Source organism: Coffea eugenioides, chromosome 8 (genome assembly GCF_003713205.1).
Source record: "Coffea eugenioides isolate CCC68of chromosome 8, Ceug_1.0, whole genome shotgun sequence".
Lineage (NCBI taxonomy): Eukaryota > Viridiplantae > Streptophyta > Magnoliopsida > Gentianales > Rubiaceae > Coffea > Coffea eugenioides.
The window spans coordinates 46,187,181-46,212,698 of NC_040042.1; the positions used below are offsets into that span (position 1 = coordinate 46,187,181).

General features: G+C 38.8%; 1 protein-coding gene and 1 non-coding gene across 6 annotated transcripts; one reads left to right on the forward strand and one right to left on the reverse strand.

Annotated features, from left to right (window-relative positions):
• Positions 1-9,634: 9,634 nt before the first annotated feature.
• LOC113779329 (putative F-box/LRR-repeat protein At5g38386) lies at positions 9,635-16,440 on the forward strand. 5 transcript variants are annotated; one of them, XM_027324884.1, is made up of 6 exons: positions 9,636-9,775; positions 10,556-10,714; positions 12,288-12,425; positions 12,630-13,211; positions 13,295-13,438; positions 15,728-16,440. In XM_027324884.1, the coding sequence occupies exons 2-6, from the start codon at positions 10,568-10,570 to the stop codon at positions 16,070-16,072; spliced, it is 1,356 nt and encodes a 451-aa protein (XP_027180685.1). In that variant the 5' UTR covers positions 9,636-9,775; positions 10,556-10,567; the 3' UTR covers positions 16,073-16,440. The 5 variants fall into 5 exon arrangements, with proteins under 5 accessions (XP_027180682.1, XP_027180685.1, XP_027180686.1 ...); XM_027324885.1 differs by having other exon boundaries at positions 9,639-9,775; positions 13,074-13,211; XM_027324881.1 differs by having other exon boundaries at positions 9,635-9,775; positions 12,288-13,211.
• A 3,022-nt stretch (positions 16,441-19,462) lies between these two features.
• On the reverse strand, positions 19,463-19,569 carry LOC113781791. The gene has a single exon (XR_003469696.1). It is a non-coding gene; the product is annotated as a small nucleolar RNA R71 (small nucleolar RNA).
• Positions 19,570-25,518: the final 5,949 nt, after the last annotated feature.

A 25,518-nucleotide genomic window follows, 5' to 3' on the forward strand; every position in this document is an offset into this window, starting at 1 on the left:
TTAAGCTTAAAACTTACAAGCCAATAACAAACATTCAAATACTTTTAATAATAGGCCTAAATAAAATACAAAAAAATGTTAGGACTTAAGAAATACTGCAATTCTATACCACCTATTCATGCCACTCAAAATCAAAATGGAAGCTAACAAAAATGTATGATAAAAAAAGAAAATATTTGATGGAATGACAATATTAAAATTAATTTATAATTTTTTTAAAGTCAGTTATTATTTACCTCTCACTACTAAATAAGAATAATTGATAACAAAATTAATAGTTTAGATGTAATACACGTAGAAAAAAAAATTGAAAGAAAAATAAAAATTCTTAATTTGGAAAATTATTAAAGAGTCATGCCTTGAAAACAAACTACAAATATTTAAATGTTGGTCTCTTAATTATAATCATAAACAAGAGGAACTTGTGCGGTACTCTTTCTTTCCTTACTCTGTATTATATACTACGTTGGCTCCATTGTTTCATCAGAAATGGTTTTCTAAAAAATGTAAATTGCCAATTGCCATTCACCAAAGGCTTTGTGAGAAACATCCAAGAAATATCAACAAAACTTCGGACTTGTAGAATACCTATACTTAAAAATATACTTTTCTACATAAATTATTATTTTGATTAGTTCAAAACTGGGCAGAGCATTTTATATTTCTATCGCGCAAAGCGCGTTCATGCCTCCTAGTTTGGTAAAAAAAATGCTCCAGCACTTGAACGACTGTGGATCCGCTCACCCTATAGGTTCTATTGTGATGATTATCATTTAGAAACTGGAGGCGGTTGTTACATAGATGAGCGAGTCGATACTCTGCATGAAGAATTAATGATGCAAGCCGTCTCCAGCAAACTGCAGGTGAATATTGTAAGATCTCCAAGAACAGAACTCAAAATCTGTGGGAGAGAATAAACGCATCGAATAAAGTGGAGGTGAAGAATTAATGATTCAAGGCCGCTCCGACAAACTGCAGGTGAATATTGTAAGATCTCCAAGAACAGAACTCAAAATCTGTGGGAAAGAATAAACGCATCGAATTGTGCTGGATTGTTCATATACAAGTTGTGCAATAATTAAGTCTACTAATCATTCATACGTCAATTGTAACAATAATAAGTCTGAGAAGATGCAAACAGTGGCTTTGAGATCTTTTGCAAATCTTTTCATTTGTCAAACAATTGGTTAATGATTACAGTAGCGAGTTATAGTTGCATGATATGCATCTGACTTGGGAAATTAATTATGCCAAACAATTAATTATTCTACTCTTTTTTATTTTTATTAATAACAATACTTTATCCATGAAGCCATTGACTGTAACCTTATTATTTCTGCTTTTCAACAATATTCGAGTGTCGTATAAGAGTTTGGCCAAAAAAAAAAAAAAAAAACCCTTTGTGAATGGTCTACCCTTATTTTGGTTGTCCCTTGAGCTCAAGTTTGAGAAAAATTTATCCCAGATCTTATCCGTCCCATGATTCTAATGTTTTGTTTTTCCTTGATGAAATTCTTGTAATGGTTTTTCTACAAAACAAGGAAAAAATCTCTGGGAACTGCTGATTAACGATCAACCATACTTAATAATGTTGAATTGTTGGAGACAATTTTGATTCCCACTCGACAAATATGCTTTCCCATTCAATGAAGATGGTGATAATCACAGGTAAATATAATACATAAAACGACTCCAAAAACAGGGAAATTTGTCTCAAGGCGTCCATTTATCTACGTTTTTGGGTAAAAGAAGAGTTACAATTGTTGCCGCTACGCGTGGCAGCAGGAACATTTGTCCTTTTTTTTTTAAAAGCGGTTTTTGGGGCTAGACCGCCGTTAAGAGCACACCAGTTTCCACTTGGCTGCTAAAAGGAAGGAGGAAGATGCAAGCAACAGGAGAATTTTAGACATCTTTTCATTATTTTTAACGTTTTTATCCCTCTCTTTTTGTGCATAAACTGTAAGAGCAGAGGTTAAAATTCCACGTATAGTTACAGGGAAGATAGTTTGTAGTTCAAACACCAATTGGATCGTATACCAAACGAAAAGATTGTGAAGCTTGTTGCGACATAGACTTCAGGAAAAAGAGCTCAGATCACAAAGACCCCAAAAATTGTTCTCTCAGACCATCTCTGGTCGACCATAATCCAAAAACATGCACGATATCATCGATATACGTATCGTGTTGTATATCTCTAGTACTTGGCCTGATGAGTCTGCTAGCCATCTCAACAATCAAAATATGCACAGCCTCGTCCTTTATCTTGTTAAGGAAAACAAATAAAGGGATGAGTTAAAAGTCTAGTGAGATTCCAAGAAAATATATAAGCAAACTAATAAGTATCTCAAAAGTCGCATTAAGACATAATCACGTTTGACATGTAACAAGAAATATCCAGAAATATCATCTAACAGTGATACGATCACGTTTTTCATGGAGCAGACATGAGCAAACCAAATAATAACACGTAGTACAATCAATTTTAAAAGATACGGGATAGATACAGACTTTAGAGGTGGCTCGTACGGGCTTTAGAGGTGACCCCCGTCGCAAGTGGCACTTAGCACTGCACAACACTTAGTTCCGTTCAATTATTCAAGATCAATCATCCATATTCGGACTCTAAAAGTGCCTCCCGTCTATTTCGAATGTAGTAAGACTCTAGAGGTGGCTCTCGTCCATTTCGAACGGAGCACGTAGCTCCGTTAGAAATTTAATAGCAATATTCATATTCAGACTCTAGAGGTGGCTTCCATCTATTTCGGACGTAGCACTTAACTCCGTCAGAAATTCAATCATTACTAGTATAACGACTTCAAATCAAGCACATATATATCTTTCACATATAAATAGAAGGATAGCGATATAGTAAAATTAAGTCGAGTGCGATAAATTATACACTCGCCTAACCAATATTCAATTCAAGAGAGCTAGCATTTCAATCAATCGATAATCTTATCAAAACAGCATTTGAATCAAGTACAAATCAGACCATACCATTGAAACACTCACCAAATGAAGTGGATCGTCACACCTCGATTATAGGTTTTCCTTCTAACTCACCATCGACTCCTGAGACATGCCCAAACTACAATTACTAAACTTTTCTCCGCTACTAACTTTCACTCCAAAATACTATCTTAGTCAAACCGACTATAATATCACTTAAAATTCTAGTTTAGAAGAGTTATCAAAGAAGTAGGTTAAGGTATATATAGTTTTATAATCAAATTCTTGAAAATAAGGTTGGAAACCATGTCCTCACTCTCTCAACTACTATTGATAGAAATTGTCACCAATATTACTTCAAACTTTTCTCCAAAAATCAGTGAATTTAAGTTATATAGATCATTTTAGAAGCAAAACTCTTATGAGATAGTGTCAATGGGATTTTAGTCAGATTTGGATAAATTTCTATTTTAGAGTTTAAAGTTAGACCCTAAAATCTAAGTACGAGTTTAAGATAATTTGAAACAGAATTTTTAGCACAATGTGATTCATGTTTTCCATCTAAAGTCCATTAGTTCTTAGCTTAGATCTTCTTCAATTTAACATGCATTTTACTATCATACTTTCTAGGTTGTTTTAAACTTAAAGTTTGGTCGGAGTTCCCAAAAAATTTAGAAAATAGTTTGAAATCCTCAACCATTTCAATCGGTCCAAAACAAACTCAAATAGCTGACAGCTCGAGTTTCTTTCCCTAAAACTCAATGTTTCTTGCTCTAGTCAGAGTAAGTAGAAAATACAAGGTAAAATGGAGGATTATAGAGTGTTCTCGACCAATATTTGCACAATTCCATTTCACAATAATATTTGCACAATAGAAATAACTGGAAGAAAACACAGCCACACTCTTGGATATAAATCAGCAATTCAGTCATGTTCATTTCAAAAATTTCATTCAATCTTCCAAATTATCAAACAAGATCCATCATACAATCACGTAAACACTGAAATGAGGGCATGCAGCTTCAAAGTCCAGCAAAACTTTTCAAGAAATTTCTGTTTTAAAACAAAATTCTCAACTTTACTCCATCGATTCTCAAATATCAACATAAATAAAAGTTTCAGCAAGGTTCCTCCAAAAATCGGCACTTATCTCACTTGGATTCAAGCAAAACACTACATGCATGTCAAGATAAAAGAGATAATAGGTATGTAAAGTGCTTTTAGATAGAATTTAACAAAATTTTTGAAAAACAAGAACTGAAACTCGTAGCTTTCCTTCTTGATTTGCTGTCTAGAAATTTCGGCTTTGAAAATGCTTTAAAAGTCAATCTTTTCATGCTTTTAACTCCTCAAATATCACATACATGACTAGATTTAGGTGGTAGCAGGTATATAGAGTCAAGATGTGTCAATTTACAACTAAAATTTTAGGGATAAAGTTGAAAAAATCACAGCTTCTTCCCCACGGTTCCAACAAAACAAAATTTCCAATGAGCATCATTTCTTTGAAAAATCATAACTCGAATTATAAATGCCAATAAATTATAAAAATTACCCCCTTAAAAACTAGACTTGAAGTACTAACAATCTTTAGAAGATACCTCAAATAGATTCAGTTCATAAATTGGTCCAAATTGAGTCGCAAGTTACTACAACATTCTAGTTTTTACTTGTGCAAGACAGAATTTTCAGTTAACTTTGCCAATTTTTGGTGTGTATATAAAATGAAGCTCAAATTTTATACTTTGAGTCTAGTTTCAAATGCAATTAACGGCATTCAATTTCGATTTTTGTACACTAAGTAATGATCATTTTACTAAACCTACCCAGGGATGATTGTCACCCTAAATTTCAACCTTCCACTTGTTTGACAATACCAAATACACAGCATATCATTTATCCAACATAAAATGAAGGAATTAGCAATAATCTAGTTCTATTACATATTTGTTTCGGCTAAGCATTTTACCAAAAAAACTTCACAAAATTTGTCATCAACTACCACAATAACTCTGTCATCAGCTAAGCAAAATTTTCAGCAAGAAAATTGAAACTTTTCTTCACCAAAACTTTCTCTTTTCTGCTCAAATCTAACTTACATCCTTAAAGCTTAAAAAGGCATGGAAGAAGGAAAGATTTACAGCACTTTTTTACCTTTTTTTTCCCAAGAAATTGAAGCTGAAAATTGAAGAATCAAGACTGACAGCTTTCCACTTTTTTCTTTTCTCTCTCGGCTGCAACAAGAGGGATGGAGCAAATTTTCTCCAATCTTTCTCAAGCTCTTTCCCCTTGGTTGTGAATTGGTCATGGTTGAAATCCCTCAAACTTTCCTAGTTTCTTCCTCAGTTTCAAGACTCAGAAAAGGAACAAAACTTCTCACTCACCACTCAATTTCTTGGCTGGAATAAACTTGGAATATTGGAGCTTTTCTCTTCTTGATTTGTTGGGGGAAAATAGAAGGAGGCAAGGGCTCTCTTGGCTGCAAGACAAGGAAGAAATGGCAAGGATTTCAAGCTTTCTCTCTCTCTCTCTCACTATCGGCTAGAAGGTTGGAGCAAGACAAGGAAAAATCTTGCACCTTTCCCTCTAGTCTCTCGGCTGAAACAAGGAAGAAAAACTTTAATTTTTCTCTCAACTTTGCTTATTTCTCTCGGCTAAACAATGGAGAAAGACAAAAGAAAGCTTTCACTAAAGAGGTTTATGTCTTGTGGTTGATTACCAACACTTAGCAAAATTGTCATCTCTACTTGCCAAACACATGTAAGTTGTCAAAAGTTACTCTAACAATTATCCCTCACTTCTAGATTATCATGTTATGTCCCCACTAGTTTCTTAATCTAGAGTTAATTCCTATAAAAGTTGATCCAATACTAATATAGCGTATATTCAAATTATTTAATCACAAGAAACAAGTAAACACATAAACTAAATAATAACAACTAAATTGCAACACCTTCAATTTTAAATAAAAACATAAAATGCACAACGAATTTCAGGCTTTCATAATCTCTAGTGCTGCATGTTTCATTTATTTATAGAACATTAAACAGCCCATGACAGTTGTTATCGGAACTGTGCTGATACCGTGGGTTTAGGTGACAAGTGAATAGCCATTATATCAGATGCTAGCATACAATGAGAGGTTGAGAATAAGCATGTCTTGCGAGAACCAGAGAGGGTTACTCGAAGCAAGGGCCGTCAGGACAAGTTCGCCATTTAAGAGTCGCTGGCCGCTTTTGAATAGAGGCTAACTACGATAGAGCTAACCATTACTAATCACCAAGACTGTTGGGCTGAGTTCGATGAATGCATAGCGCAATCTGAGGTGGAAGAGTTATGTGGGAACATGTAAGTCGTGCTAAATAAGACTGTTGGTAGACTTCTCAAAGGGAACGAGATGATTAGACTTATGATGGGGTCTTTCCAAGAGGAGCTTGCCAATCCCAATGTGGAGCTTGATGTATCTAGAGCACAGTTGGCTAGCAAATGCAACGATCACGGAGCCTTCGTACATTCGAGAGGAGTTGCAAAGGTTTCGCTTAGAACTAGACAAATTAAACATACAAAGAACAATGGGAGCCACCGTATCTGCACTTAGGGTCGAGGTGCCACATACTCGATACTTATAGTGGAGCAAGGATGGGATGTGATACAAAAATTTTTTTGTACGAGTTGGAATGATATTTTGACACACTTGGCATCATGGAGGAAGTAGGCAAGCTGCAAACAACCCCATTATATTTGAAGGATTCAATTTTAGTATGGTGACGAAGAAGGTGTAATGATATAAGGAAAGGGTCTGACATCATCACTATTTGGGACGCGTTCAAGAACGAGCAGAAGAAGCAATTCTAACTAGCAGACATGGAAGATGAAACTCGTGCCAAGTTTCATCATTTACAACATAGGAACGAACATGTCCACGAGTATGTGAAGGAGTTCTCTAAACTCTTGCTAGAGATACCAAATATGTCGCCAAAGGACGTATTCTTCACGTTTATGGACAAATTGCGATCATGGATCAAATTTCAACTCCAAAGCCGGCACGTAAAAGATTTAGCTGAAACAACGGTTGTATCCAAGTTATATAAGATCCTATGAAGGGATGATAGAAGGGACAAAGGAAAGAGATCCGACCAAGGCTCAAGTCGGGGAGATTGTCACTCGAATCTTGCGAAATCACATGAAGGGTTGAAAACTCCTTCCGCCACAGATGAAACTAAATGGGCTCAAGGCAACAAGGGCAAGATCAAGAATTTCGACTGCTATACATGTCAAGACCCATCAAATTTTTCAAGGGACTTCTGCATAGAGAAAGTTGCTACATGCTATCATTCAAGAATGCTAGTACGAGGAGGAATGGCGAAAACTCAAGTGTATGATGCTTAGCGCGGTTGAAGCAATGGTGGATGACCAAAGGTGAGACCAAATGTATGTGGACACCAGAATCAACAGATGCAAGGTATAGGTCTTGATTGATATGGGTACAGATGTCAACTATACGAGTGACAATACCGCATGATCATTGGGTCTAATATGGGAGCCATGCAAAGATCAGTTCAAAGACAGCAATGAAAAGTGGGTGTCATTAGACGGGATAGCAACTAATGTACCCGTCAAATTGGGACAATGGGTTGGGATGACAACCTTCACCATCATTTTAATGGACGATTATACGGTAGTCTTTGGAATGAAATTCATAGACAACCTTAAACTAATCATGGTGCCACACGAAAACACTATGCTAATTACGCAAGAAAGGGCACATTGTGTTGTGAATGTTTCCCGTGAGAACGAGGTGAGCCTGCAATAACTCAAGGGGGAAGGTGTGAAGGGTCGGAAAATATGTGAGGACAAGCTTGAGGAAGGGGCTGCAACACACAAGCCAATCGAGCAGAGAGACGGTGCATAGGGCACCGTAGCATTGAAGGGTCGCATATAAAAGAGATATGAAATTGATCCACAAATCTAAGCATTGAAGATATTAGCGGCCAGAGGCAAGACCACCAAATATTGGCTTGACAAAAAAGGGGTCCTTCATAGTGAGCATGCCGTGTACAAGCAAAATTGTGACAATGTGCGCGAGGACATCATACGGGAATATCGTGTTGAGGAAACAGGACCTAAGTATGCACTGAATGTAATACAACATCACTTCTTCTGACCGAAACAAGAGGAGGATGTTAAGATGTACATGATTCAGGACAAATTTCGACGACTATTGGGAGCACCAAATGCATCAGGGCCGATGTTTTGTTCAAGTGGGGGAGGATGATAAGAATTGCACCCAATTCGCACGCGATCGTGTCTATCCCCACTCGTGACCAGACTTGGCCATCCAAGTCATGCCCACTGTACATAGTGTCCATGCAAAAGACTAGGACTAGTAGTAAATCCATAACCTAATCTCCCAAACAAGTGGTTAGCCATGAAGCTCTGGCCAAAACATGGAAGTTTCTCCAAACATTATAGGGAATGTGTAGCAAAATTTAGAGACTTCCGGAACACTCTAGATTGTTCAAGAGTTTTGTACATAAGGGGTTTAGAATTGGTAAGGTGCGGAACTTTCTACAAGTTCTCACTTATGTAGCATAAAATAAGGGAACAATCTAAATAAACAAATTGGGTAGTTTAGTTGGTAGAATTTTTAGAGTCATGTAAAGAATTCTTGACTTGCTCATAAATAGGTCAAACTCTCTCATTTGTAAACTAGCTATTGGCAACTTTTGGAAACTTTTGGAGTCTCAAATAATATAGAGCTTTCCTTCTAGCCTTCATCCTTATTCTTCTTACTCTTTATGTTTAAGCTTCTGCATCAATTCTGCACACTTAGAAATTAGACTAAACTAGTAACCATTCAAAATTTAAGTCTTGGACGATCGTTAATGCCATACAATGTGTTTGTTTATAGCATATTTAGTAACCCGTGACATTATAATCTGGACACGATGTCGTGGCCCAAGGTTTTAATTTGGCCTCAACTAGATTGGAGAGGGGGGAAAGGGGAGAGGCGAGACGTGGCGGAAGAAAGAAGGGCCCTTCCGATGATCTGGCCATGATGTCATGACCAAAGGCCTTGATTTGGTCTCGACTAGATCGAGGAGGGAGGAAAAGAGAGGGGTAAGACGTGGCTGGAAAAGGGAAGGGAAGGGGAAGGGAGGCAGGGACGAGGGGAGGAAAGAAAGAAAGAAGAAAAATGAGAGAAGAAAAGAGAAGGATAAGGAAGAGAAAAGAGAGGGATGAAATAATGGCGATCGTAGGCTAAAAAATAGTATAAAAAGTTTTAAACTTTAAAAAATCCAAAAACATATCTCAAAAATACCTCTCAAAATTTTACAAAAAACATTTATAGTGAAAAATTCTTCGTATACACAATTACAATAAAATATTTTATAAAACACCTTAAAAAAATAATGCTGTAAAACTGGAATAAATTGTTGTTGGCAGGGCTATTATCGTCTTTTGGCTAACATCCATCCTAGGCTAAGCCGTAATAAACTGACCTGAGAGGGGCATTAGGAATGGCCCCACTGACATGCACAAAGACAAAGGGAACCACTAAGGAAACAAAACCTACAACAGAGAACCAATGAAACCCAAATTGCCCCCAGGCTTGGCTGGAAATCACAATTCAGCACTCGAACACCGAGGGCACGACACTTCTACTGTTCCTCAGCGTTCGGTGCTTTTAATATGTAGGGTTGAGCAGCTTCCACGTAAGCTAATGTGCATCTTCACTGAGTCGGTTTGGACCGTTTGGTGGTTTTCTGCTTTGTGAATCTCTGCAATCTGGGTGGCAAGTCTCCTCAATTGCGTAATTTGGGTGGCAAGTCTTTCTCATCGTGTTCAACTGCAGTGAATTATAAATATTAACTGACTTCTGACTTTTTCATTGGATACTTTGTTCTGAGATGTATTATAAGAGTAAAATCTTTGATTTTGTTCAAAAAAAATTTTTTTTGGAATAGGGGGTCGGGCTGGTTAAAGTTAATCTGTCATGCCAAATTGCATGTCAAAATTGCATCTTTTCGTTGGTATTGGTGTTGGAGGTCAGGGAAATTAAAGTACTTTTCTCTCGTTTTATCTTCTTTCTGGTAGGGGATGCTTTATGTTATCCCGTATTGCCTATTAACAAGTAAAATTCATATCTTTGCTGTTTCCTGTATACTTTTATCCTCTTTCCCCTTATCAGGGCTGCTTAATCTTAGCCATGATGCCAATTAACATGTAAAGATTGCATCTTTATTAGTTTTTCTGTTGGAGACAGCAAAATGAAATAAATTATCTTGCAAAAGTTGTATCTTTGTTAGTTTTATTTTGGTTCAAAAGATTGCATCTTTGTTAGTTTTTGCTGTTGGAGACAGCAAAATGAAGTAATTGTTATTGCAAAGGCAATTCCTTTCGTTCTCTCTTTTTTGGGCTTGGAGTAGTTGTTAATAAGTACTGCTATTAACAAGTGAAAATCAAATTTTTGTTAGTTTATTTTACTCTTTTTTTTGGATTTGAGCTTGTAAATTAAATGTGAAAATTGCATCCCGTTGGCCGCAGAGGTACTATAGAAGTATTCTGGCAATATGTAAGAAGTTCTTTTTCGTTATTGTTTCAGGAACAAACAACAATGTGCTGGTTTGGAAACAGAGCTTTGCCTTTTGCAATCCTCGTGGCGGCAACTGGGGCGGCCATTCAGAAAGCAATTAAATCTTTTGGTGGACAGGGGAAAGCAATTGTTTTGCAAGAAAAGCACGAGCAAGATTTTGTTCATAAGGTACTTATGCTCAGTTATTTGTTTTACTTTGGTAGCAATATGCTATGCATTGTTTGATCACGAAATATAATAAGAAGCATATGACAACTAATAGCTACATAATATTCATACTTTTCTAAGGAAACCCATTTTTTAAAAATGAATGGAAGACTTTGATTAATAAACATGAACACAGTTCCACCTGTTTACTTGCTATTGATTATCTAATTTTCCTATCACCCCATTGTTTCCAAGTATCCAAGTTTCACAAGCCATTCCCATGACTCAACTTGAGACATTGGGAATATTAGTATATATCCAAGTCTAGAATAAACAGTTGTAAGAAAAAATTATTAGCACAATGATGGTCGAAGCTCACTTTGCCACAATATATGTTAGTTTTATTCGTTACATTAGAAGTAGCCTCTTTATTGTTTGTACAAAGAGAAAAAAGAAAACAGATATGGTGTTTAGAGCGCAAATGGATATTAAGTCCAATGGGCAAACCTCACCTATGAAAATGAGCCGACCCAAGTTTTCAATTGAGGCAGTCGTCAGACAAAGACGAGTTGGCAAATATTGATAGGTCTTGCTTCCTCAAGAAAGATGTTTGCTTGTTCTGCTGTTTGGACAGTTATAGTATGGCGCTGCTTAAGGAATCATATTATGGAAGAGAAAATCTATTCTGTAATAATAGGACATACATTCAAAAACTGAAAGAGACTTGGTTGGTAGGGACCAATTTATTGAGCTTATTGAGAAGTTTTGTGAAAATTGAGTTTTAGTTTGACTCAATAAAATGGTCAGGTAAGTATGAGTTGTCAAAAAAACCAAGTGACCTACCATTATTAGTTAGGATAAACTTTTTCAATTGCTCTTTCTTAGACTGTAATAACAGTTTTAAGATTCTGATGAAAAACCTGGTGACTTGTGTTTAATCTATGTCTTTAGTTTTAACTTGATTACAGTTTGGTTTAACTCTTGAGTAGACTGTAACTATTCAAGTTGAATCTGGGTGTCTTTTCTGTGAACATTGAGATATATTTTCTGTAATAATAATGAAAGGAAGAAGATTTCCAGTGGGTAAAGACGTAATCAAACATTAGCATTGGAAAAAGTGGCAGGGCACTCTTGTTATGTTAATGGGGGGTGTTCTCATTTGACTTTTCAACTGATTTTAGATTCTAATTTTCCAGCATCGGTTCTTTTGATGTTCTTGTTTGCTTTTGTGTCTACATTTTAGATTATTTGTAATTGGCAAATGAACTGAGAACTGAAATCCTGAATCTTTCCAAGAGTATCTTTTGCTAATTCTGATTAAACACCTTTTTGTTAAATGTAAAGCAAGCGAAACAGCCCCATAGTAATGCATTTGTAATCATATCTGCTAAATCTTATTGTTTTCCTCTGGAAAAGAAGCAATTGTTGCTCTATTATGTTAAGCAATTTGAAAGTGTATTTTTGGAAAGGATAAGTTGTTTATCAGAAAAAGTTTGTTATTATAATGTTTGCTAGTTTATCTAGTGGGTATGATGCATTGATAGATTCTTTTTCCTAACATGTATATTGTGTTGTGCTTGGAATTTTGAATCAGGCTGATGATGGTCTTGCGAATGAGGATAGTATCAGTCAACTGCCAGATGATTTGCTGTCAGATGTCCTTTCACGTTTGGACCTGATAGAGGCTGTTGGGACAAGAATTTTGTCAAGAAGGTGGAAAAATGTTTGCAAAGTTAGGTCTGAACTCCACCTAGATTGCCTTGACATGTTTAGGCCTAATTGCTCTCACGATATGGGTAGCCATTGGGTACAGTTTAGGTTTTTGGAAGCTGTAGATCAGTCTTTACAGCTTTATTCAGGTCAAAGCATAACTTATTTGAGAATTTCATGCTGTTTCATGAAAGAATTTGAGCCCAAATTCACTCAATGGATGCAGGTTGTAGCTACTTTAGATGTTCAGGAACTTGACCTCAAATTTATCTGTTCTTCTTTGCCTCTTTGTCAATGTGCAAAATCCAACATGGGTGAGCTTTTCCCTGTCTCATTTCGGCTTCTTACTGCAGTAGCTACAATGAAACATTTGCGCTTATTGGCTTGTTCTTTGCAACCAAGTTTCCCTACCCAATTTAATTCCCTTGAGGGCCTTTATTTAGACTTGGTTCACCTGAGTGATGGAGAATTACCGAGAATGTTGTCTTCTTGTGTTAACCTTCAGACTCTTAGACTCGGATTTTGTAAACTTACTCCTAAGCTTTCTATCTCTGGTCCGTGTCTCCAATTGAAGTTTCTGTATGTTCATTCCTGTCCTGGTTTGGAGGAGATTGATATCTGTGCTGGCAACCTGATTACTTTTTCTTTCTTTCACAATGGCCCGATAAAGTTTTCGCTCTGTGTTCCCAAACTAGAAGATGCACGCATCACCTTCAGTGGCAATGGTTCCATACCTTATTTTTTTGGAGAAGTTCTGAAGGACTGTCCTAAGTTAAAAAACTTATTATTCCAAACAAACAGTGACAAGGTTTGTATTGACTATGGCAATCATCATTTTCTGTGTCCAATTCTTGGCAGTGGTATTCATGCTTTTTGTTTCTCTTGATTCAGCTAAAATATACACCTGGAAAGATGGATATGTTCAGCAATCTTAGGACATTATATTTTGTCCCAGGAATGAAGTCTCCACCTGATCTACTGAATGTTGTGCCTATTTTGGAGGCTTGTCCACATTTAGAAGAATTTCGTCTGCAGGTTAGTTACTAAATCTATTAATTTTTCCCATTTTCTCCCCTTCTTTGTGAGATTTTTTTTGGGGGGTGGGGTTGATTTATAGTTAGCGTCTTTTTACCATCTTTTTGGAAACATTGTAAAAGGCTAATATTCTTTGACTTAGAATAACTAAAGCAAGAGATATTGGCCCTTTCTTTGAAGAGATTGGATTTTCAAAATGGCATTGTTACATTTAGTTTGCTTTTAAAATTTGTGGTGCTTTTTGCTAAGTGAATAAATGCTGAATGAATTTTCTTTAGTCTTGATGATTCCATTTCCTTAGGTCTATTTGGGATAATATCCTTTGTTAAGTACTCTGTGAAACTGTTCTTTTTGCCATTCTGAATGTCTTTTTTACAGCGTTCTCTAACTGTCATATTTTCTACTTGTACTGCCCCATTTTAATTTTTTTTCTCTAAGTCCATGACCTTCACTCAGAAGCAGTATTCTAGTGTTTTAAGCTCAGCCTTATGGCCTTCAGTGTGAATTGATGTTAGTCATGGATGCTTATATGAAGCATTTAAGTTGATTGCCTCAACTAGGGTTATTGTCAAATCAGCTTGACTACAATCTAGGCCAATCTTCCATCGAGAGTTTGGTTGACTTTAAATTTCGAAAGTTAGCAAAACCAGAATGACTGGATTTCCTTTCAACTTTTGATGTTTTATGTGTATATATTCGTGATTTGCATGGATGATTAGAGGTTTGACATATTTGTTTCAAGGTCAATTTTAGCTCTATGACATCAGATGTAGGGGTTTCCATCGAATTATAAACAATTTATCTGTAGAAAAGGAAGGAAATTTTTTGTTTATATAATTTCCACTTCTATTATAAAATTGATATTGGATGGAATCTGAGCTGAGCATCTGTTTGGTTGAGCAGAATTAGATAAGATTTTGCTTTGGCAAGGTTTGTTGGTGGCCCTAGTTGTAGCATTGCTATTAATGTCCATAATGTACAAGATTATCTTTTTCTTACATCTTGTGGATTTGTAATGTATAAGATACTTCGTTTATTTGTTAAATTGATTGAAAATCGTTTCAATATCCAGTTTGTAAGATGTAAATCTCTCTTTAGATGTTGATACCTTTGCATGTCTTTTTTCCTCTTCATTCTGTATAAGAGCTTTCTGTTTTAGCTGTTGATGGATGTGTTGTTTCTAAAATGCAGTATGTGAATATTTTATAGTTGAAGTAAGTGTTTGCATGCTTATTCCATAGTCGGTCCCAATTTGAAGGTGAACCTTGCTGCTTACCTGCTACATCCCAACGTCCTTGCATGGCTTGGCTTGTTCTTTAAGCTCCACTTCTGCCTTTTAGAATGCAGTATGTGAATAGTTGGCAGTTGACATATCAAATAAGTGTCTGCATGCTTATAGTGACTCCTAATTTTTGCTGCTTACTAGCTATAGCCTTGCATCCTGGCATGGCTTTGCTCTTTCTCTGAGCCCTGCTTCTCCCTTCCCACTCTCCCTGTTCCTACCCCAATAAACAGGCCTATGGAATAAAGCTGATCCATAGGTACTTATTTCAGAGTAAACTTTGGGAAATAACAATTGTTCTTCTAACGTTCTCACAGCATGTGTTTTGCACTTTTTGTCACGCTGCTTTTAAAGATGCAAGTCAGAAGTGTGACTTCCAATGGTGTCACTTTGAAGAGACAATGCTGCTTAAATCACGACTCTACTGTTGCAATCTGTGGGAAGATTTTTAAAGTGAAAGAATACCAATTTATCACTTGTTGGTCTTTTGTTTTTCACCCTTCTTTGTTGATGCCACAGTCCATTGGCATGGAGAAACAACTTAACTGCCCGCCAAACTTTGTTCTCCTGGTTTTTTGTTTGTCTCTCTCCTTTCTACTTCTTGTTCATGCCACAGTATGTGTAGGAACTTTGCCCAAGGTGACCTTTCTTTTGATGTCCATGACTTTTCACTCAACCAAATTCTCTTCTCCAATCTTAAGTCATGTTTGAAGGTTATAATTTAAGCAGATATTAATTGAATGATTTTGGCAAATTGAAAGAAGTGAAAGCGTGCTATGAAAATCATTGCTTGTTATTGTGACTAAAATACTTGGTTTTGCTTCTTTGTGCATCTTCAGTGACCTGATAAAATAAAAACAAATGATTATTAGTGTACATCTTTCTCTGAACTTATTATGATGTACTCTTCACTCTCCTCATTTTGGTTTCTCATTTTAGAAGGTTGGGCATCACATGTTCTATCGATGCATTTAGCTAAGAACCTGACTGATTTATTTTGGCTTTAGTTACTTTGTCGAGGTTTCAATGAAGAAAGAGGAAGAGAATGGCCTCCCAGACGCCTTGGTCAATTAAAAGAAGTGGAATTTAATGGATTTCACGGGACAGTAAATGAAATTCATTTTGCTACTTATTTGGTAAAAAATGCTCCAGCACTTGAACGACTGTGGATCCGCTCACCCTATAGGTTCTATTGTGATGATTATCATTTAGAAACTGGAGGCGGTTGGTACATGGATGAGCGAGTCGATACTCTGCATGAAGAATTAATGATGCAAGCCGTCTCCAGCAAACTGCAGGTGAATATTGTAAGATCTCCAAGAACAGAACTCAAAATCTGTGGGAGAGAATAAACGCATCGAATAAAGTGGAGGTGAAGAATTAATGATTCAAGGCCGCTCCAACAAGCTGCAGGTGAATATTGTAAGATCTCCAAGAACAGAACTCAAAATCTGTGGGAAAGAATAAACGCATCGAATTGTGCTGGATTGTTCATATACAAGGTGTGCAATAATTAAGTCTACTAATCATTCATACGTCAATTGTAACAATAATAAGTCTACCAATTGTAACAATAATAAGTCTGAGAAGATGCAAACACTAAGTGGCTTTGAGATCTTTTCATTTGTCAAACAATTGGTTAATTATGATTACAGTAGCGAGTTATAGTTGCATGATATACATCTGACTTGGGAAATTAATTATGCCAAACAATTAATTATTCTACTCTTTTTTATTTTTTATTTTTTGTTTTTAGTTACTTTTTTTTTTTACCTTCCCCTCCCTACTCAAGCCTGCCTGGTCAGGAGATTGAGTTAAAAATTATATAGGCTTCTAGCTTGAAAATTTGTTGTTAGTTGCTCCAAATTCCTTAAATTCAGCAGGTAATTCGTTTGCATATTCTAAAGCAAAGCTTCTTATCCGAAACCTTAATCCATTTTTATCTCTTTCCCTGGGTTCTCAGACAAATTAAACAAAGCACGAGAGCACATAGGTACTTTCCGGCCATTTCTAGCCAGCACCTAACCTGAAGGCATCCGACCATAATAACAATACTTTATCCATGAAGCCATTGACTGTAACCTTATTATTTCTGCTTTTCAACAATATTCGAGTGTCGTATAAGAGTTTGGCCCAAAAAAAAAAAAACCTTTGTGAATGGTCCACCCTTATTTTGGTTGTCCCTTGAGCTCAAGTTTGAGAAAAATTTATCCCAGACCTTATCCGTACCATGATTCTAATGTTTTGTTTTTCCTTGATGAAATTCTTGTAATGGCTTTTCTACAAAACAAGGAAAAAATCTCTGGGAACTGCTGATTAACGATCAACCACACTTAATAATGTTGAATTGTTGGAGACAATTTTGATTCCCACTCGACAAATATGCTTTCTCATTCAATGAAGATGGTGATAATCACAGGTAAATATAATACATAAAACGACTCCAAAAACAGGGAAATTTGTCTCAAGGTGATAGAACGGTTATTTGGCGTATTTTGCACTACTATCTTGTCCTAATTTTGGCTATTCACGGTACTAAGAATTGGAATTTCACTCATATTCGATATTTGTGTGAATTATAGGTGGTAGACATGAAAAATGATCTCGCGGGGTGAATTTTCAGAAGACTTCCCGTTCCAAGGCGTGGTCACGCCTTAGAAGGCGGACGAAACCGAAAGCCGGACCCTGGTCCACGTGAACCGCGAGGAGCACAGGATTAAAACTCCAAAGGCTTCAATTAAAGAGCAAAGAAAGGGCCAGACGTCTGTGGGCTTCTGCTTGACTTTCTTGGGCGGCGATGCATATAAAAAAGAAAAGGAGATTCAGAATCAAGGGATCAAGACCTTAGCTTTAATTCCCCTTTTCTACTTTTTGTCAGACGGCTCCCTTCGCTTTTGTTTCTTCTTGGGCAGCAAATTAGATAGTGAGATTTACATCGAATCAAAACAGTAGCTTTAGGTTTTTTCTTTCCCCAGGCGCTAGACGTCCCTTTCTCTTTTGACTTTCAACTTTTCCGCTGGACAGTTCCTTCGTAGCTTTTTGCTTTGTAATTGCGATTCTGAAGCAAAGACGAAGGCAGGGCCTTCTCTGTTGTTATTGCAATTAATTCCTTTCCCCAATTCTTCGTCAAATAATTGAATGAATTCAATTAAATCACGCGGGATTGAAACGATGAGAAGCGGCTAATTTCCTCCTCTACCCAAAGGTTGACGCAAGGGCGCGGTCCATCACATCTGTGAGATCTAACCGAATCTTCATTATTTCTTCCAAGTTATTGCTATTCGTGCGTTTTTCTGAATTAATTGTTCATGGGTATTTGATTAATCGAATGTCAACGGCCGGGTATTTGATTTAATTTAATAGCCTACTGCCACGTTAATTAAATAGAATCCGTAATTGTTCATTTAGTTAACACCTCGTGGCAACCACCACAATTGGTTTTATGATGGGAAAACGCAAGATCTAGCTTAAATAAACCCTCTTAGCGTGTTTATTGGTTAGGGTTGGGTTCTTCTAGCTTTAATGCAATTGGGTAATTAAATTCCTACGGTCGTACCTAGGGTTGTTATCTGGTTAGAGAAGCAGTCAATGGTCGTACCTTGACTGTCGAAAAAGTAAGGAAGAGCTGGTTGTCAGAGCTTATTGATGGCTATAACCAACCTAGTGATAAATGGATGAAATATCTTTGCATCGATGAGCATTTAATTGGACCGTGCCTGAGCAGTTGATCATTTGGGTAGAACTTTTATTAATTGCTATTTTTAGTGAATTGTGCTTTGTGAGTTAGTTTTGAATTTTGTTTGTTTTATTTTATTTTATTTTTGTTTACCTCCCATTGAAAATTCCCCAATTTCGTTCTACTAATTTGGAAAGAAATAATTTCCTACCTGCTCCCTGTGAAATCGACCCTACTTGCCATTGTACGCAAAATTAGTATTTTTATAGACAAATCCGGTATATCGGATCAAGCAAACTCTTCGGGAACAGGGTGAATCAAGTAACCCATTGCACACCTAGAGTCCCTGCTCCAGTACTTGGATTTGTTTTATAATTATTTAATTGAGGTGGTAATTAGGACTTTTTAGTAATTATTATTGCACAGGTTCGGCACCTGTCAATTTTTGGCGCCGTTGCCGGGGAGTTGGCATTTGGATTATTTGTTTCTTTTCAAATTCAGTTTTTATTTTATTTTTATTTTATTCTATTCTTCTTGGTACTTTTGCTAGTTTATGCCCCGTTCTTCTCGCACAGGTGAATTAGTATACGACCCTGAGGTTGAGAAGGCAGCGTGTAGGCGGAGGCAAGGGACCAAGAGGCAAAAAGAAGGGCACTCATTTGCTGCAAACGAGTCAACGGAAGACGAAGTAAGCATGGCCAACACCCAAACATTGAGGGAGCTGGCTGCCCCGGAGCTGACTCACCAGCCCTTATGCATCACATTCCCCGCTTTGGCTGAGAATACTGCTTTTGAACTGAAATCGGGGTTGATTCAACTCTTACCTTCTTTCCATGGTCTCTCTGGCGAAGAACCTCACAAGCACGTCAAGGAGTTCGAGGTAGTTTGCTCTAGCATGAAACCTCCTGGGGTGACTGAGGAGCAGATAAGACTTAGAGCTTTCCCTTTCTCTCTCAAGGATGCAGCAAAAGATTGGCTATACTACCTACCAGCGGGTAGTATTACCACATGGGTACAGTTAAAAAAGAAGTTTTTGGAAAAATTCTTCCCTGCATCCCGGGCTGCGAGTTTGAGGAAGGAGATCTGCGGCATTAAACAGTATCCCGGTGAGTCCTTGTATGAATACTGGGAAAGGTTTAACAAGTTGTGCACTAGATGCCCGCAGCATCAAATTAGTGAACAACTGTTAATCCAATACTTCTATGAAGGGCTCCAATCAACCGATAGAAGTATCATTGACGCTGCGAGTGGGGGAGCACTTGCAAATAAGACACCGAGGGAAGCGTGGGAGCTCATCGAAGCTATGGCAGAGAACTCCCAGCAATTTGGCTTCCGTGAGAGCAACCCTCCCCGTAGAGTCAACGAGGTAGAGACTTCATCCCTACAGCAGCAACTGTCAGAATTTACGTCTGTTGTTAGACAATTGGCCATGAGAGACGCGCCGCGAGCGAAAGTATGTGGAATCTGCACTAGTATGGACCATGGCACAGACACGTGCCCTATTTTGCAGGAGGATGGGGCCGAACAAGTGAACATGGCTGGAGGCGTGCCCGCGCCTCGTAGGCAGTACTATCCATACTCCAACACGTACAATCCGGGTTGGAGAGATCACCCCAATCTCAGCTATGGTAATAGGCCACAAAATGCATTCTCCAATCGGCCTCCAGGATTTCAGCAACCTTGGCAACATAAGTCTCAACGCTCGTCCTCAAGCTCAGGGAGTTCTTTGGAAGAAATTGTCAAGAGTTTGGCCACGACTACCATTCAACTCGTCACGACTACTACCCAGCTTCAACAGGAGATCAGATCCTTGGTCGCGAATACCGCGCAGCTCCAGCAGGACACCAAAGCTGACAAGAAGGACCAAGATGTTCGAATAAGCCAACTGGCAACTGCCATCAATCGCTTGGAGTCCCACGTTTATGGGAAACTGCCATCGCAACCCGAGGTAAATTCCAGGAATGTAAGTGCCATGACGCTGAGGAGTGGCAAGGAGGTGGAGGGATCTAAGTTGACGATTTCGAAAAGCAAAAGTGAGGAGCACATAGAAAAGGGAATTGAAGAGGAAGGGCGCATTCGCGAAGAGTCTAAGGTAACATCTATTCCTTCGATCCCTATTAAATCTAATATAGCTCCTTTTCCGTGCAGGTTGGAAAAGACAAAGAGGGCAGAAAAGGAAAAAGAAATCCTGGATGTGTTCCGCAAAGTTCAAGTAAACATCCCCCTATTGGACGCGATCAAGCAGGTACCCAAGTACGCAAAGTTCTTGAAAGACTTGTGCGTTAACAAAAGAAAGCTAAGGGGTGATGAAAGAGTGATGGTAGGAGAGAATGTATCAGCTGTACTTCAAAGGAAACTCCCACCCAAATGCGGAGATCCAGGTATGTTTGCTATCCCCTGTAAGATTGGTCATTCTAGTATCAAAAATGCCATGATAGATTTAGGAGCTTCTATTAATGTGATGCCTAAGTCAATCTATGATTCCCTAAATTTAGGACCTTTAAAAGAAACGGGGATAATAATTCAATTGGCTGATCGTACATGTGCTTATCCGGATGGGATAGTTGAGGATGTTTTAGTGCAAGTAGATGGATTAATTTTTCCTGCTGCTTTTTATGTGCTTTACATGGATGATAGAAGTGCCCCGAATCCATCACCCATTATATTAGGAAGACCATTTTTGAGTACTGCCCAGACTAAAATTGATGTTAGTAAGGGTACTCTCACGATGGAATTTGATGGAGAAATAGTCCACTTTAATATTTTTGATACAATGAAACATCCTGTTAACTCTCATTCTGTGTTTGCTATGTATACCATTAATCCCTCTGTGCAAGAATTTTCTGAGTTTGCTTATAGGGGTAAATTCAAGGTTGCTGCGAACAAGTCCTATAGGATGAAAGCAATTCATGAGGTAAAAATGGAGAGAAAATTTAGAAAAAAAGTTGCACTCAATGGCCATGTGGATCCTGGAGGAGGGCCACCAATTACAAGGAAAATTCAATTACATCCAGACTAAAGAGTGGTGCTATGTCTAGCCAAAGACATTAAAGAAAGGCGCTACTTGGGAGGCAACCCAATGCTTCTTTTGTTTTAGTTTTCTTATATTTTTGAAGTTTTTGTTAAGTGTTAGTGTCATTTAGTGGGTTGTTATTTTGTGACAGGAGTTGGCAGCTAGACATGCCCATGCTAGGTCATCACACCTAAGGAATGGAGTTTTGGAATTGACGGTCAGACGACTATAACTTCTAAGGCGTGCCCACGCCTTCCAACCCCTCCGATAAAAAAAAAAAAAAAAATTTGACCAAGACCCTACTCCTTCCACTTTCCCTTCTTCTTTGACTAGTCTTGGACAATCTTCTCCAAATTTCTATTGCCTACGTTTCCAGATTTTTCTCCTTTGTTTTGGTCAAGCCCGCCGCCGCCTTCCATCGCTGTCCACCTGAGCGCCGCCGCACGCCACCAGATCCGCAGCTCAGAAGCGCGCGCAGGCTTTCTCCGCTGCGCACGCCCAGTACGCGCACGCCCGCGCGCGCGACAGCTGCGCTGCCCGCGCCTCTGCGCCCCACTTGCGCGCGGCCCCTGCCTCAGCGGCATCAGCGGACAGCTTCCTCCAGCGCCAGCCCACCGCGTGCCTCACAGCGCCGCGCCAGTCGCCTCCACCAAATCAGCGCAACCTGCTGCCGCCGCCTCCCTCGCAGGCCCCTTCTCACCCAGCAGCAGATCTGCGCGACGCAGACCAGCAGCCCAGCAGCTAGCGTCTGCTGCGCGACGCAGCCCAGCACGCCAGCAACTCCAGCGCGTGGCCCAGCACGCTCTGCGCGCAACTCCAGCGCGCAGCCACCCGCGTGCGTCTCACCCGTTGGCCGTGTGTTATCTCCACAGTCTCGTGCAGTTGGGTAACTCTATTTTACTACAATCTTTGCCGCTGAATTTTGAATTTGGGATTAGACGCTCTATGTGACCAGGATCTGGAATTTTATTGCTGAATTGCCACTTGTGTTGAGTCGACATAACTGCTTGTTTCTGGGGGACCATTTAATTGTTGTCTGAAAGTGTGAGTCCACGAATCTGCTTGGGATTGATTATATACTTGAGACATCTGTGGGCTCTGGTGAATCTATTATTTGTTACACGTGGTCGGTAGCTCGCTGTTTGTTGCCTTTTATTGACTGATATCTTGATTCGAGTGGGAGTGCTTGATCTGGACAAGGAGCACAACTACACTCTAGCTCGAGAAATTGAACCCCTGGATTTGCGTAGCTTGGAGCGAATGGGGGTTATTTTCAAAGTGGGCGATGTTTATCAGTTTACGCCTCCTGGTGAGGGCGGACCGCGGCCTCGGGTGCCTACAACTGCACCCTCCACTAACTCGCCACCCCATCCGGATCAGGCGGGTCCGTCCTCCTCTCATCCTTCTCCTGCTGCGGACCCCCGCTACCCGGATCTCCAAGATGCTGTCGATGAGCTTAACACCCAACTGTCAAGGATAGATGGCCGTCTTATGGCGCTCCAGGTTTTCGCCCGTATTCAGGCAGAGAATCAAGCGGCTTTCTATGCTCATATTGGCTTCCAGCCGCCGCATCTGCCGCCTCCTTAGGCTCCAGCCGCACCTTTTCAGTAGTCAGGGAAGTTTTCGCTCCCTCTGCCCTTGCAAATTATTTTTCCAGGTTACATTGAGGACAATGTAGGTCTTAGGTGTGGGGGGAGTGGCTTCCATTAGTTCTTTTTCATTAGTTCTTTTTGCTTTGTTACTTTTAAGAAAGAAAAAAAAAAGAGAAAAAAAATGAAAAGAAAAAAATTTTTAGTTAATCGTCTTTTTGGTTATTTTTATGCTTGTTAGTGTTGGGGCATGTTGCTGTGATGAATGACATAATCGAAGTGAGTGGGTATGTGATCGTATATGCTGGCTGTGCATTTTGTTTCCTTTGGCAATGTCATTGAATATTGAGTATGCTGGAATTCACCCATTTTTGTAACTTTTGGGGAGCTTTTGAGCCTTACTTGAGCATATTATTCTTGTTTGCTCTATTTTGTTTGATTGAGTGGGTATCGCACATGGTATGAACATTCTAGAACTTGCTATTTTGTACATGTCAAGACCGCATTTTGATGAACTGAGTGCATTTGAAATGATAAGGGCATTTAGGATTTAACCCTCTTCAACTTTCTAAAAAAATCAAGCCCTCATTTTATATCCCAATAGTGAACCAATTTGAGCTTTTGTCATTTGTTTCTGGTTGATATCCGTGTTTGTTAACCCAAGACCTCTTTAAACTTTCTTGTTTATACCTGTGTTGTCAAGGGATGTCTGAAATCCATCATTTGCGCAAAAGCAAACGATTTTGGGGTTGAAAATGCTGATAGATTAGGAGTTGTATGATGCTATCCTTGTGTAAAGGAGGGGAAATTGGAAAAAGGCCACTGACCAGAGGACTTTGGCTTACAGGGCGTGCCCACGCCTTACAGGACTGTCTGCAAAAAAAAAAAAAACAAAAAATTTCATGAAGAGACCTCGTGACCAGAGGACTATGGACTACAAGGCGTGCCCACGCATTGCGAGCCGACCAAAAAAAAAAAAAAGGAAAAAAAAATTTTTGGGGCACTTGTACAGGGTGTACAGCAAATAGAAACTGCCTTGTTAGTGAAACTCCTCCAGTAGAGCACTGTGGTTATTGGTGAGTTTCGGACATTCTCTTGACACTTTACCCCCTATCCATACCTTCTTGGCCCGCCTTTCACCTGAGCCCCGTTACAACCCTATTAAAGTCCCTTTGATTTATGTGTTTAGTTCACTTTTAAAGGGTGGAGATGTGATAAATGTGCAAGCCTATGGTAATGGCATTCCGTGATGTTGAATTGAGCGTTCCTAGTATTCGTATATACTCTTTGAATTACAACATGTCCGGTGTGTTCTACTTTTGGTGATATTGTCAGGGACCCTAGATGCTTGTGTTAGTATAGACTATTACATGACCTCTGCTCTCTTGGTTGTACTTCTGAGCTCCGAAATGCTTGAGGGCAAGCATTGTCTAGGTGTGGGGGGATTTGATAGAACGGTTATTTGGCGTATTTTGCACTACTATCTTGTCCTAATTTTGGCTATTCACGGTACTAAGAATTGGAATTTCACTCATATTCGATATTTGTGTGAATTATAGGTGGTAGGCATGAAAAATGATCTCGCGGGATGAATTTCCAGAAGACTTCCCGTTCCAAGGCGTGGTCACGCCTTAGAAGGCGGACGAAACCGAAAGCCGGACCCTGGTCCACGTGAACCGCGAGGAGCACAGGATTAAAACTCCAAAGGCTTCAATTAAAGAGCAAAGAAAGGGCCAGACGTCTGTGGGCTTCTGCTTGACTTTCTTGGGCGGCGCTGCATATAAAAAAGAAAAGGAGATTCGGAATCAAGGGATCAAGACCTTAGCTTTAATTCCCCTTTTCTACTTTTTGTCAGACGGCTCCCTTCGCTTTTGTTTCTTCTTGGGCAGCAAATTAGATAGTGAGATTTACATCGAATCAAAACAGTAGCTTTAGGTTTTTTCTTTCCCCAGGCGCTAGACGTCCCTTTCTCTTTTGACTTTCAACTTTTCCGCTGGACAGTTCCTTCGTAGCTTTTTGCTTTGTAATTGCGATTCTGAAGCAAAGACGAAGGCAGGGCCTTCTCTGTTGTTATTGCAATTAATTCCTTTCCCCAATTCTTCGTCAAATAATTGAATGAATTCAATTAAATCACGCGGGATTGAAACGATGAGAAGCGGCTAATTTCCTCCTCTACCCAAAGGTTGACGCAAGGGCGCGGTCCATCACATCTGTGAGATCTAACCGAATCTTCATTATTTCTTCCAAGTTATTGCTATTCGTGCGTTTTCTGAATTAATTGTTCATGGGTATTTGATTAATTGAATGTCAACGGCCGGGTATTTGATTTAATTTAATAGCCTACTGCCACGTTAATTAAATAGAATCCGTAATTGTTCATTTAGTTAACACCTCGTGGCAACCACCACAATTGGTTTTATGATGGGAAAACGCAAGATCTAGCTTAAATAAACCCTCTTAGCGTGTTTATTGGTTAGGGTTGGGTTCTTCTAGCTTTAATGCAATTGGGTAATTAAATTC

What these genes read in the sequence shown, in the direction of transcription:
- LOC113779329 (XM_027324881.1), top strand. Translation starts at nt 10,568, where the DNA reads ATGTGCTGGTTTGGAAACAGAGCTTTGCCTTTTGCAATCCTCGTGGCG. An exon ending in TCCAAACAAACAGTGACAAG is followed by an intron (nt 13,212 to 13,294) that starts GTTTGTATTGAC and finishes CTCTTGATTCAG; the next exon opens with CTAAAATATACACCTGGAAA. An exon ending in TAGAAGAATTTCGTCTGCAG is followed by an intron (nt 13,439 to 15,727) that starts GTTAGTTACTAA and finishes TTTTGGCTTTAG; the next exon opens with TTACTTTGTCGAGGTTTCAA.